Source organism: Vipera ursinii, assembly GCF_947247035.1.
Source record: "Vipera ursinii genome assembly, chromosome: 4".
Taxonomy (NCBI): domain Eukaryota; kingdom Metazoa; phylum Chordata; class Lepidosauria; order Squamata; family Viperidae; genus Vipera; species Vipera ursinii.
Window position 1 is genome coordinate 68396963 of NC_139514.1, and position 13536 is coordinate 68410498.

Sequence of the window (13536 nt, forward strand, 5' to 3'; positions counted from 1 at the left end):
GCTTGCTAATTTAGCGGAAACGCCAGGATCAGCGCCGGGCTCCAGCTGATCTGCACTTATGCTAAATTAGCAAGCAGCATGTTTTCCAGCGAAGCACTAGCAAGTGGCTGTGCAGGAGAGTAGCTACAGCTGACCCGTGCTTCTGAGTGGCTCCACAGAAGCGGGGCTCAGCTGTAGCTGCAGATGCTGATCCTGGTCTCCTGCCCAGCTCCCTTGCGCTTCTGGAAAACATGCTGCTTGCTAAGTGAAGCCCCAGGACCAGCGCTGGGCTACAGCTGACCCACGCTTCTGGGTGGCTGGGCAGGAGCCGTTCGCTTGCTAGCCCTTCCCCCCAAAACATGCCACTTGCTCACTTACCCTTCCTTGCTCGCTGTTACTCCGAAAACAGGCTGGTCATTCTGTCTCCTCACTGCTTCAGTAAGAAAAGCCTCTTCTCTCCATCCTCCTCCTTTTCTCTTCCGGGTGCACCGGAACCTCCAATTTCTGTGTCGCCACGTGGCAGATCCTGGGGATTGTGCAAAGCTCTGCAGCTCCAGCAAAGCTCTGCAGCTCCAGATCTCCAGATCTGTGTGGCTCTGCTTTAACTGGTTCCCTCCACCACTCCAATTAGCTAGGGCTTGTGTACCACCAGTCAGGTGCTAAGTTACCATTGGTGGTACGTGTACCACAGGTTGAAAAGCCCTGAAGTAAACCATTTGGAGCTTGGATGTTTACTATTTATAGTTTTCTCCAGTTTCCTAATCTTATTAAAAAGGGAAACAAAATATGTCCTAGGGAGTTTTGTTTTAATATACAGATTATTATTTTGATTAAAGCCATGATTTGCAGAGTAAAGTAAGGGGAAACAATATTGAATGATCATAACTAAGCCTCACAAAAACAGGCTATAGGGATATGATTAATTATAATAAAAGTAACTATTTTAGAGGAAGGACTTTTTCTAAACAATATTTTTTTTTCTTCAGTGTTGAAAATATGCCATACAGTAATCTCTCTTCATTGCAAGAAAGACTTGAATTACAATTTTAGCTTATTCTGTGACTGATCATTGTTATCTTAATAATAGTGGCTTAATGTGGCTGAGCATTATTTATAGTGCTTCCTCACCTACTAATTTCAGTTTCAATTTCTATATTTGGGTCATCTTTTTACAGAATAATAATTGCCTTCTCAGAATAGCTCTTTTACAATAGGCTATTTATAGGGTAGGGTAGCGAAGGAAATAAAACTCATTGTTTCATTAAGCAATAGTTACTATTTTAAAAAAGTATCAAGGACTGAATATGTGTCCCATAATTGTGCTATAATGTGCTGGCATCAAAATAGATAATTTTCTACTGAAATGACTCATCTTCAAATAGTAATTGTAAAATATGACTACATTTTAACCATATATATCCATTTCCTTCTTTTTCTGAGTTAATCAGTTAAAAGGCTAGAGTATATTACCTGGCAATATAGGTTGCACTTTATATTGTGCTTAGACTGAGATGGTGATTCTGCCTAACACTTTTTTCTGTGCAGTTTTGAAATATGCAAGAGAAATACCACACATAATTTATTTAAGACACTTCGTTATACAGGACTTTGTAGATTGTGTTTAATATTTTGTGCACCTGAAACTGCAATCAAATATAGGCCTTAATACTGGAAATACTTAAATGAAATGATAGATTCTTCTAGCAGAAAAACTTTCTAACATTAAAGAATAAATTCCAGCAATATAAAACTGCACTGGCAAACATGAAAAAATAATCAGGTAGTAATTTAGAATAATTAAAGTTCTTTGCACTTATAAAACTATCTAGTTAATAATTTTTGAATACTTATTACTGTGATATTCATTATATATACTTGGTATAAAATATAGCGGCATATCCTATAGTTTTGAACCTACTGAACTTATAGTATAGTGTGCTATTGTTGATTTAAGATTGTGAGAATGGTGGCTTTGCCACCTGAAGGATATTGGATTGGAGCAGGCATTATTACAGTATGCACTACAAAATTTGAGAAGTGTAGTGTTTTAATGTTTAATTGAAGAAAAATGGTGCAAGAAAATTGGCTTAGACATATTATACAATGTGTCAGAAAGGCTAACACGAAATATTTTATTTAATTCAACAGATGCAGTTCATGTTGCTTTTTAGTCGCCAGGGAAAACTGAGACTTCAAAAATGGTATGTCCCATTATCTGACAAAGAAAAGAAGAAAATCACAAGAGAACTTGTTCAAACAGTCTTAGCCCGTAAACCGAAAATGTGCAGTTTCTTGGAATGGAGAGATCTGAAGATTGTCTACAAAAGGTTGTATTGCCTTATAACCATAAAATGAACACATCTGAGAAAAAGTAAATGAGATCAGAAAAACAAGTGTTTTATTTCCTTATTACAGAAAATGTTTTTTATTTAATTCATGCCTAAAATGCTAGTTATACATTTTAAAATATACTAAAAAAATATGCAATTATTTTGTATGTGTGTGCGTGTGTATACGATAGATAGATAGATAGATAGATAGATAGATAGATAGATAGATAGATAGATAGATCTCCCACCTTTTCAGGTTCTTAGCACACTGGTACACTGCACTATATAAAATAGTTCTGTATTCAGCTGCCATACAGGTTTCAAAAGATGTTTATTCGCTGTGGTTTAAAAATTTACTTCAAGCTAGAATCTAATTTCATCAAATATAGAAAGTCCAGCAAAAACGGAGGAAATTATTCTTTTGCACATTAGATATCAATGAAGACTATAGCGTGAATAATGTAATAGTTTTCTATTTTTAAGTTTAAATTCAATTTGTAAATGTGAAAATGGAAATAAAGTTCAGTTTGAGTTTTGCATTTTGTGATATGAATCCTACTGAGTCATCTCACTACCACAAAATAACTGCACAGGAACAGCATGTATCAGGAACACTGGTTTTAAAGAAAGTGCAAACTATGATAGAAATTTTCTGTACTAAACATACGTTTTTAATAGATTGCCATTATAATAGTGTATTTATATCTTTAACTGAAAATTTGTCTGACACCAATTCTGTATGATTTGAATTTTGAAACTGCTCCCAAATCTTAGTATCTGACATCATTTCTTGTAACAACTTTTGTGCAAGTTAATTTATTAACGCTGTATTCAATATAAGTATAAACTTCTATTGAAGTATCCTATTCATTACCTTAGTTTTTTAATGAGCATTAAACATAATGGTGCTTTAAGAGTTACATGGGAGATTGGATCGTGATATGTGTGCTACTTACATTTAAATTGAGATTGCTAAAGTGACCACCTGGAGTGATGTTGAAAAGAAAACTGTAATCACTAATCAAAGATGTTTTGTGGCAATTTTCCCAAAGAATTCAAGCATAATGTTTAAGAATTGTTTATTAAATTATAAATACCTTATTTTCTTGTTCAATCAAAGAATGGATGCATTTTGAAAACAGAATAGCATTTTTTTTGTTTATTGCCATGCTGTAGCCATATATTTTCATGTGAAATAAAGAACTCAATGATTTACCGTATATTTTTTCAGTGATGGTCAAAGTGTTTCATAGATCCCAAAACAGTGTAATAATCAAATAGTCAGTGGAACATAATGTGAGAATTAATTATGTAAAATACCTAACTGTATCCTGAAGGGCTGTTTTAATAAGGCTGCAATGTATACATCACTGTGTGGGGGGAAAAAAGTGTACTTCCGTATCGATACGTAGACTCTTCCCAATTTATGTAACATTCTATTTCAGAAAGACTAAATAATGCATGTAAATATTGAGTTACATAACTCAATGTTTACATGAGTCAAGTTATTTACACACCATGTGCTAAAGACAATTTTTCATGCAGTTTGAAATTTTTAGAAATGGTTTTTAATGCCACACTTTTATGGCTGCTTTTCTTGATGTCATAACTACCCTTCCCTTTGTTTCTTCTGGCTTTGACCATCTAAACCTCCCTTTTTTGTAGTTTGGGTTATAAGTAGAAACAGAAAGTTGTACTGAACTGTAAATTGATTAATGTGTTTTTCTGTCTTTTATTGTTTTCATTTGGCCATCAATTGTTGGGCACACACCCTTTTGTAAGATGTATTTATTAATCAACTTTGTATTACTGTCCATCTCACAAAAAGGTGATCTGATAATTTAAATTATGATGAGAATAAAAACACCTCTCTAGAAGAGATCAGAAGCTTTTCAACAGTCTTGTTCTGAACAACCATACTTCGCAACCAATATTTAAAGAAAATGAAGAAAGGGGATTTTAAAAGCATTTTTACTAATTTTCTTAGTTCACAGTTACCTTAGGTTTACTTTTAAATACTAAATCTAATATTTTATTGTCAATTTCTGCAATTGTGACATTTTAATTTTATTTTAAAGATTGGACATTTTTGTTAAACTGTTATTGAACATAGTTAAAACTGCAAAAGTCATGTCCCTGCTAAATTAAATATGTGTCTTACAGATATGCAAGCCTCTATTTCTGCTGTGCCATTGAAGATCAGGATAATGAGTTAATAACCTTGGAAATAATTCATCGTTATGTAGAATTACTTGATAAATATTTTGGAAGTGTAAGTTATTCCCTGTATTTTTTTCCTACTTTTTGAAAATCTCAGAGGTAGTTTCATTGGTTCTCAGTGGAAAAGAGAAGTAGCAGAAAGATTTTTTTTCTCTGACACTTGAATAAAGCTCATCAATAAAATCAGGATTCCATAAAACAGTATAAAAAGTAGTGGTTACCTGGTGGGAGAGGAGGAAACCAGAGAAAATACTATTCTGAATTCTTCAGGGAAATCACTGTTGTAGGGATGAGATATTTTTCTATATTTTCATGGCAGAAAATTAACATTTTCAAATTTGAAAATATGCATTGTGTACATTGAAAAAAATAGCCTATTGAAAAAAATGTCATCAAAATGCATATGACCAATTACATAACACCAATTCACCAATTTAAATTGGTACCCAGTAAAAGGTAAAGGTTCCCCCGGACATGTGTGCTAGTCATTTCCGACTCTAGGGGCCAGTGCTCATCTCCGTTTCAAAGACGAAGAGCCAGCGCTTGTCCAAGGACATCTCCGTGGTCATGTGGCCGGCATGACTAGATGCCAAAGGCGCATGGAACGCTGTTACCTTCCCACCGTAGTGGTCCCTATTTTTCTACTTGCATTTTTACGTGCTTTTGAACTGCTAGGTTGGCAGAAGCTGGGACGAGTAACAGGTGCTCACTCTGTTAACGCGGCACTCAGGATTCGACCCGCCAAAATGCCGACCTTCTGATCGACAAGCTCAGCGTCCTAATCCACTGAGCCACCGCGTCCCTTTTTGGTACCCAGTAGCTCCCTCCAAATCTCCAATGCTTTACCTCTAGGAAACTCTGTATTCAAAGAGATAAGTGCAAATTTGTTACAGACTGGTGCCTTGCTTTGCAACTGTTTATTTAACTTTTTAATTTTTTTTAAAGTTAGATGGCCATGGAGCTTGCGAGCACAGTAATAACCCCATGAACGATTTTCATTATGTCTTGTGGCTAAAGATGATTAAAGGAATAAAGGACATTTTTTTTGCAAAGAGGACTAGTTCATAGTTATTCTGCATGTTGTCTTTAAAATGCTAGTTTACTCATATATTCATTATTTTCTCCCTTTATTTTGTCCAAAATTGATAATACAAAAATCAATTTATGTAGCACTGTAGGCTACCCAAGATTCTGCAGATGCTGATCAGGTTAATAGTCAAATTAAAAATGGAATATTAGCATTAAGATATTAACATCAGTAAATATCAAATAGATGTAATCAATAAATAAAGTAATGTATTAAAAACAAATTGCTAATCAATGAGCCATAAATAAGCTAATTAAGGACTGAATGTACAGAGACAAAATACTTTGGCTAGTTTACAAAATGCCAACAGTGTTGCCAGAGTGGTGCTCATCCATACTTCTGGAAGGGAAACATTCCATAGATTGTTGCAGAGAACTCCTGTTTGGGCATTGCATCTTCTTTCTTTTTTAATATTTTGTAGGTCTGTGAACTTGATATCATCTTTAATTTTGAGAAGGCTTATTTTATTTTGGATGAATTCCTCTTGGGAGGAGAAGTTCAAGAGACCTCCAAGAAAAATGTTCTTAAGGCCATTGAACAGGCAGATCTATTACAAGAGGTATACAATTTTTGTTTGTTTGTTAAAGCACACCAGCATGCTGGGCTGATACACATTATTTTTTTCCATTTCTTCCAAGTTGCCAAAAAGCTTTTAATAACCTCTACCACATAATGCTTTTATTTTTTATATATTTTATGCTGCTACACAATTGTATTCATATGGATTTAGCCACTTCTCTGTTCAACTTATATTCTGCCTTTTTTAATTAATTGAATGATTGAATAATTTTGTTATAATTGTATATTTCTTTACTTTTCTTCAATGTTGAAATCCAAAAATTAGATCCTTTTTAAAACACTTGCAGTATCGCTATTATTAAGTGTTTTTTTTAAAAAAGTAATTTTGTTATAATTTGATGAGTAGTAAGTGGATTGGATTGGAACTATATCTGAACTGCTAATTATTCCATAACTTCTACTTTTTCTGGCCTGTAATGCCTAAACCCCTTGGCCTAAAGTGGATGTTAATGTAGTAGCTGAAATATATTTCTTTATTTCTTATTAATTTAGGAAATGTGTTTCCTGTTTATCTAAGTGTGACAGAGAAGTAAATAATACCTTTTTCATCATTCATACCTATTCTCTTTAAACTATAATATAATAATACTTATATTAATATATTGTGGTAAAATAATTTTGATTATAGCTATATCATGTTAGCAAAGTCAGGTTTGCATGTTGTTTTAGGTAAATTGTGCTTGGCTTTCTATGTAAGTAGAAACAATTGGGGTTTTTTTGCCAGCATTACATGGGATATATTAATAAATGTATTTATTTTATTCTGTACCCTCATCGTATTCTATCCCTGCATTTATCAGTTGAAATCCTTAATATAACTATTTAAGAGAAATGTATCTAGTTGTATTTGCTGATAAAATATAGTTTTCTTGGTAATTAGTCATTCTAGAAGGAGCTGATTATTTGAAAGCTTTACTTATTTAAAATGTTTAGATACTAATGACAAAGTGGAAGTTTTCCACATGTAAGTTATTAACAGTGTCTTATCACAGATATTGGTAGGAGAAAAGACAAAAAAATTGCTTGTTTGTCTGCTTCAGGGAAGATGCTCAAGGTATCTTGAAGTAGCTAAGAAAATTTCCTGGCTGCTTCTTCTGAAGAATGTTATTGCCCTGAGAATAATCAAGGAAAGGACAGGAGGTCAGGAATTGTTACAAAATTCCCAAAGAATCCCTACTTCTATAGCTCAATGATTTAGAAAGAAGTTAATTATATAATATGCTAACTATAATAGAAATTTAATAAAGTAAACTAAATAACAATACTATATATTATATTCCTTTTAAAAGTCTTCATAGAAGAAAAATATCCAAAATATTTTATATGCTAAGCACATTGATTTGTGCTTTAGATTGTAAGCCGCCCTGAGTCTTCGGAGAAGGGCGGGATATAAATGGGATTAAAAAATATATGTAAAACCATGACAAATCTGTAGCTTCTGTTCTCGTATAACCTCACAGAAATTAATTGTAGATACATCTGCTCAAGATGTTTTTAAAGTTAACATTTGTCACTGAATTCATTTATATATTTAAGAGTTTCTGAACAATACATATTCCTTTGTTACCTGAAGTGTATTTGTAATCACATACTTCCCTTGTAGAGTCTTGAAATGTAATATCTGTATTGGATTTCTACTATATTAATAAGGGACTCTACTAGGTAAGTAGAAAAAAATTAAAATTTAAAAAGTTTAAAATTATTTTAATATTTAGCTTGAACTCTAATGTTTTTATTCCTTTGCTTATGTAAATAAAATATACATTATATTCAGTGACCTCTTCAGTAAAATAAAAGACTTCTAATGAAAAATTAGGCAAAGAGAGTTCAAGCTAACTGATTTATTGAATTCTGCCTAAATATAGGAATCTCCCCAGAATGCTTGTCTTCCCCTGGGAATACATAGATAAGTTCCCATGGAGTTTGGAGGAGAAGGATCAGTCTTGGATCTCTTATGGCTGCACAACAATTCAAGGCTAATTTCCCCCGTGAATCTTTTTCCCTGCCTGCCTGGGCATTTCCCAACAATTTGCTTATCTCACATTTTTCATTAATACTGTACAATTTTCCCTCTTAAAAAACTTTTGTTTTTTGGCACTGTTTGATGGGCTTCATTGCTCATCATTTCATTACAGGCATGACACCTAAATGCCCATCAATAAAGTACATGCATAAATAAAGAACAAAAATTTTCTTATTTGGGCATGATTGTCAACAGTATTAGTAATATAATGAAATTAATTTTAAAATGTTATCATCCCTAATAAGAACTTGTTTAATATGATATTGAAGTTAAGAACTTTTTCAGTGCAACTTTATTGTGTTAAATTGGTATAGCATTGGTTTCAGGGTTTTTTTTGCCAGGTCTTCTGCAGAAGCAGGAAGTTTTATAATGCCATGTTTATGCACAAGATAAAATTCTGCTCATATGTGCAAATGATTTGTGAATACTTGTTCAAGATAACCCATTAAGTTGGCTTTATTTAAAATACTAATGAATATCTGGTTCTGACACACTAATTGTTTTTTGTGAGAAAAGCTGGATTGGAGTCATAATAAAGAGCTGAAAATATGTGAGGAAATAATGAGGTGAAAATATATGAGGAAAGTTACAATTGAGGAAACAATAGCTTAGGAAAGTAAGTCTTAACGTGCTTAGTTATTCCTACAAGACTGATACTCTGATACAGCTGAGGAAAGAAGTACAAGCAATAAACAGGCATTCTAAGTGTTTTTGTACATGCATTTTAGACTTTTATTACTATTCAGGTCAGTAGTGATACAGGTTGCCAAATCCAAATCAAATAAAAATATATTTGATTCAATAAAAATAGTTTTAGTCAAAATCCTAAATATAATTAGTTTTCTAAACAAATGGAGGAAACTCAGTACTCTCATACCTTGAGCAACGTCACTCCCTGCTCATTAAGACACACGCAGCTCGTTAGGTGCACATGAAGTATCTCAAGGTGCGGAAAGCCATGGGAGGCCTAGTGATGGAACAGGCACCCAAGGCCTCCCCGACCCACTAAGATAACTCATGCTTCCCCCTCCCTTCTTGCTGCACTGGATTTACTTATCTTGAAAAGACCTGGAACAGTTCTCTGAGGCCTGGATCCGACCTCCTTGAGGCATCCAAAGCCTCCCAGCCTCTGTTCCAGGCAGCAACAGCTTGGAGCAGTCCTCCGAGGCCTGGATCTGACCTCTGGAGGCACGCAGTAGTCTCCCCCGGCCTCTGTTCCAGCCGCAATGTCTTGAAGCAGTCCTGGATCTGACCTCCGGAGGTATTTAGAAGCCTCCCCTGGCTTCCGTTCCTGTCAGCATGGAGGAGGTGTCTGAGGCTCTGGGGACAACAGGTTCACTTCTTCCGGCGTGGCGAGCTCTGGTGGGCTGGATGCGGGTGCGAGGGGCCTGGCCTCCCTCAGTTGAAGGCTTTGGGCCTGCCCTCAGGCAGAAAGGAGTTGGGGGCAGGAGCAGGAGACAGGCACTGCAAATACCTTTTCCATACAGAAGGAAAGTTTCTGAGGTCTGTGATTTGGCACAACTTCAAATACTTGTGCAAGATCATGGACTTCAGAAACTTCCATTCTCAGCACAAAAAGCATTACCAAGCTAACTCTTCTCCCCCAAAGGGAAAGAAACAGTGGCAGAGAGGATTTTTGCAAGGTGAGTCCGGCGTGGCAGGAAGGGAGGGGGAAGCAGTTGTGAGGGGGGGAATAGGTTGAAGGTTGCAGAGCCTCTGCAGTCATTTGTAAGGGTGAAAAACTGCCATGGTGCTGCAAGATTCATGATTTGGGTACTTGCTCGTAAGCACTAGGGGGTGCTTGCCCCGTAACTTCCAGCAGGAGCTAAGTGAACCTTCATAATTTGGTGATTACTTGTATTATATATAATGTAATAATGTTATATCTAATCCATGGATCTTCAAACTTGGACCTTTTATGGCTTGTGGACTTCAACTCCTAGAATTCCTCAACCAGACACTCTGGCTGAGGAATTCTGGGAGTTGAAGTCCACAAGCCATAAAAGGGCCAAGTTTGAAGACCCCTGATCTAATCTCACTAGATTGGTCCATATAAAATTGTGATATCACTCTCCTATACTAGTTATTCTAGTTACAGAAAACTAATAGGATAACGTGTAAAGCCAGTTAACTGAGAAGAGATACCTATGTTCAGGATTGAGTTATACATGTGTATGTTGTCATAGTTTTTCTCATTTATCTTGTTCCTATCACTGTGATAGCTACATTAATTGATATAGTAGTGGCATAAAATCAATCTTAGGGATGTAAACATGCTGCTTCATTAATATATATACTGAATGTCTGTTTAAAATAAATTAATTGGGCACCCTGATAGTCCCTGATTTTTGGTGAAGTTGTACATCTCTGAACCTCATTCATAATGCAGCAAATAAACATTTCTTTATGTAGAAAAGCTATATAATCTCAATCACAAACTTTGGTTAAATTTTAAAACTGTCACCACCCTGCTTAGGTGTTTGGTCTTTCAACTTGAAATTACAGAATTTTTAAAGTAGAGCTGTTTCTTTCCATTATTTCTCGTGTTTTACATTGTAGTTTCTAAAGTAAATTTAGATACTGTACAGTATTGATAGACATTTATACAGTAGTTGATAAATAATTGGAGCAGAATCTGTATTTGAGTACAGAAACAGTTTGAAGAGGATCTTAAAAGAACCTTGTGGAAGAAAGATGCTGAAATTTTTATTCTCTTGTAGCTTCCTTGGTTTCTTTTTTCCCCCCAATTGGAACTGCACTTTCCATGTTTCTGGATCCATTGCAGGTAGTTCCCGACATATCACTATGATTGGGACTGGAATTTTGGTTGCTAAGAGATGTAGTCATTAAACGAATCATCATGTCAGTGGACCTGATTTCACAACCACTTTTACTGCAGTCATTAAACCACAGTTGTTAAGTAAACCACATGATTATTAAGTGAACCATGTGGTCATTAAACAAATCTAGCTTCTTGAGTTGATTTTTCTGTTGGAAGCCAGCTGAGAAGGTCACAAATTGCAATCACATAACACAAAACACTGCAGCCATCATACATGCAAGCCAGTTGCCAAGTGCCTGAATTTTGATCAGGTAATGGAGGTAGTGGGATCATCATAACTTTGAGGAGGAGTTGTAAGTTGCTTTTCCCAAGACATAATAACTGCAAACTATTGTTAAACAAATAGTTGTAAATCAAGGACTACCTAGGATTGTCTGAAAGGGAATAGGAAGATTCAGTCTTCTCTTGCTTGAAAAAAACAATCCTCTTATCCACCCCCTCTTTATATGCGAATGGGGTAGGCAATGAAAAAGAAAGATGTCCCCGCTACTGATACATTTCCTATAGCTTTTATAAGGAATCCTCTTACGTACTATTCTGAAAATCAGTACCCTAATTAGGAGTTTGGCAATCCTCTGGAAAAGTGAAGACTCACTGCTTATCATATGGTAAAAGTGAGGTGTATTTGTGTAATAGATTCATTTTTCTTCATATGTTCACTAGCTTTGTACCTGTTAATACTCATGCAGAAAACCCTAAAGAGTACTAATATCCACAAACCTATGTGAAGTTGATTATCTTTACACAAACATGTAAAATGCACTATAAAATTTTCAATTGTGCTTAATTTTGTTTGTAGAGCCAGAATGAAGACTGGGGAGGTTTGTCTGAGGATATCTTATGATTAAGAACAATCTAAAGCCTTAGCGCTTTGGCCCCTACCTGTACAATTGGTAACTACCAAATTTACCTTTTGGTGGCATGGATAACATGGGTGCTTTGCAGAGGTTTGCACGTGTAAAAGAACCCTTGTCTGTTAAGCAAGAAAAAACAAAAAGTGACGAGTAATGGACTTATTCTTTGTCTTATTTGCTTGACAGAATGGACATTTGCTTTGGATGTTCTGTCTTAACTTTATTATTTTTCATACTAACAGCATCAGTTTTGAAGTCTGTGCTGCATGGTTTTGTTCTAATGATGTTAATCATTTTTGTATGCTGAAAGGGCTTAAAAGATCCCACATTAGCCAATAAACAGATCACTCATCTTCTAAAGTAGTTTAAACTATTTTCTGGAATACAGTATATATCATGACTGGCAGCAGAAAAAAGATGTGTGTTAAATATAGTTCAGTGTGTAAATGAAAAAAGCTGCAGTATCTTATAATTTATACATTAGTAAATTGCTGATATAAATATTTATCTTAAGGAAAAATGATATACTAGTCCCAATTTATTTCAACATCTGAATTTCTTAAAATGTAATTGTGTAATTGCCATTTTAAATCCCATATTCCACAAACGGGTGCACGAGGAAAAAAATCATCTAAAATATTTTAGTGTATTTTACATTAAATTAGAATTTCTGTTCCTCTTAAATAATGTGGCTTAAATGCATTAATTAAAACTAACCATATTCAATCCTCCATTTAAAATGTTGATAAAGCAGAAATTATAACCATCAAATAAGCATGTGTATCAATAGATTTTAAATTATAGAACTTTACAAAAATGCTCTTTAATCAACCATAATGGCTTGCATACAAGGTTGCATGATTATACTTGAATGAGTAGCATCTTTCAGGTAAAATTCCCAAGCTCCTGGAATAGCTTTTCTGAAATTGAAATAAGGACAAAACTCTTAAAATGTTGACAGCGTGCTCTAAACATGTGACTCTCCATCAAAATAAATTGATATAATAGATTATGTACTGATACAGTATGTATAATTATGATTTACTGTGACTGCCTCGTAAATGTGCATGTTTAAATACACAATTTAACTAAACCTAATTATAATTTTCTAAGTATAATTTTAACTGATTTTATAAAAATTATTTGTGCTTTTCTTCATAGAAATCAGTGTCATTTTAAACATATTAATAGGGGTTTAGCTGTGGTCTGATAGTATGTACTAAAGAGAGTCTTAAATGTGATCAGCATGTTAACATCATGAAGTTTGCCTCAATACTATCAGCAGTGTTGGTCTCATAGTGATTTAATGTTTCATCAAGATTCTGAGGGTAGGTTATGTTTTAAAGATCCTACCAGATCAGGTTACGGATAATTTAACAGTCATTTAATTTTGTTAAAAGGTTACCTTACATATTTATAAAATGGACAAAAAGATTCTCAGCTCTGTTCAGATCAGGAGGAATCCTTGTAAAGTTTCTGCATCCTAAAATATTTTGCTTCTTTTTAATCTCCCATACTAAATTTCCAAGGACACATGTGTTGAAGGATAAAGTCAATAAAATTGAAACAAAAAGGACATGAGCAATATAAGCAAGAGAAATGCCTTCCACTATTAATTCAAC

The 13536-nt window shown here is 34.5% G+C and overlaps 1 protein-coding gene across 3 annotated transcripts in view; it reads left to right on the forward strand.

The window, feature by feature from the left end:
* Window positions 1–13536, forward strand: part of AP1S2 (adaptor related protein complex 1 subunit sigma 2) — a 28011-nt gene that overhangs the window by 4246 nt on the left and 10229 nt on the right. For 2 of the 3 annotated variants that reach the window (XM_083361860.1, XM_083361862.1), the window contains exons 2-4: window positions 2128–2306; window positions 4473–4581; window positions 6038–6175. In XM_083361860.1, the coding sequence (XP_083217986.1) occupies window positions 2128–2306; window positions 4473–4581; window positions 6038–6175 (426 nt within the window). Of the gene's footprint in view, window positions 1–2127; window positions 2307–4472; window positions 4582–6037; window positions 6176–11859; window positions 11954–13536 lie in introns of all 3 variants that reach the window. The other variant, XM_083361861.1, reaches the window with a different exon arrangement.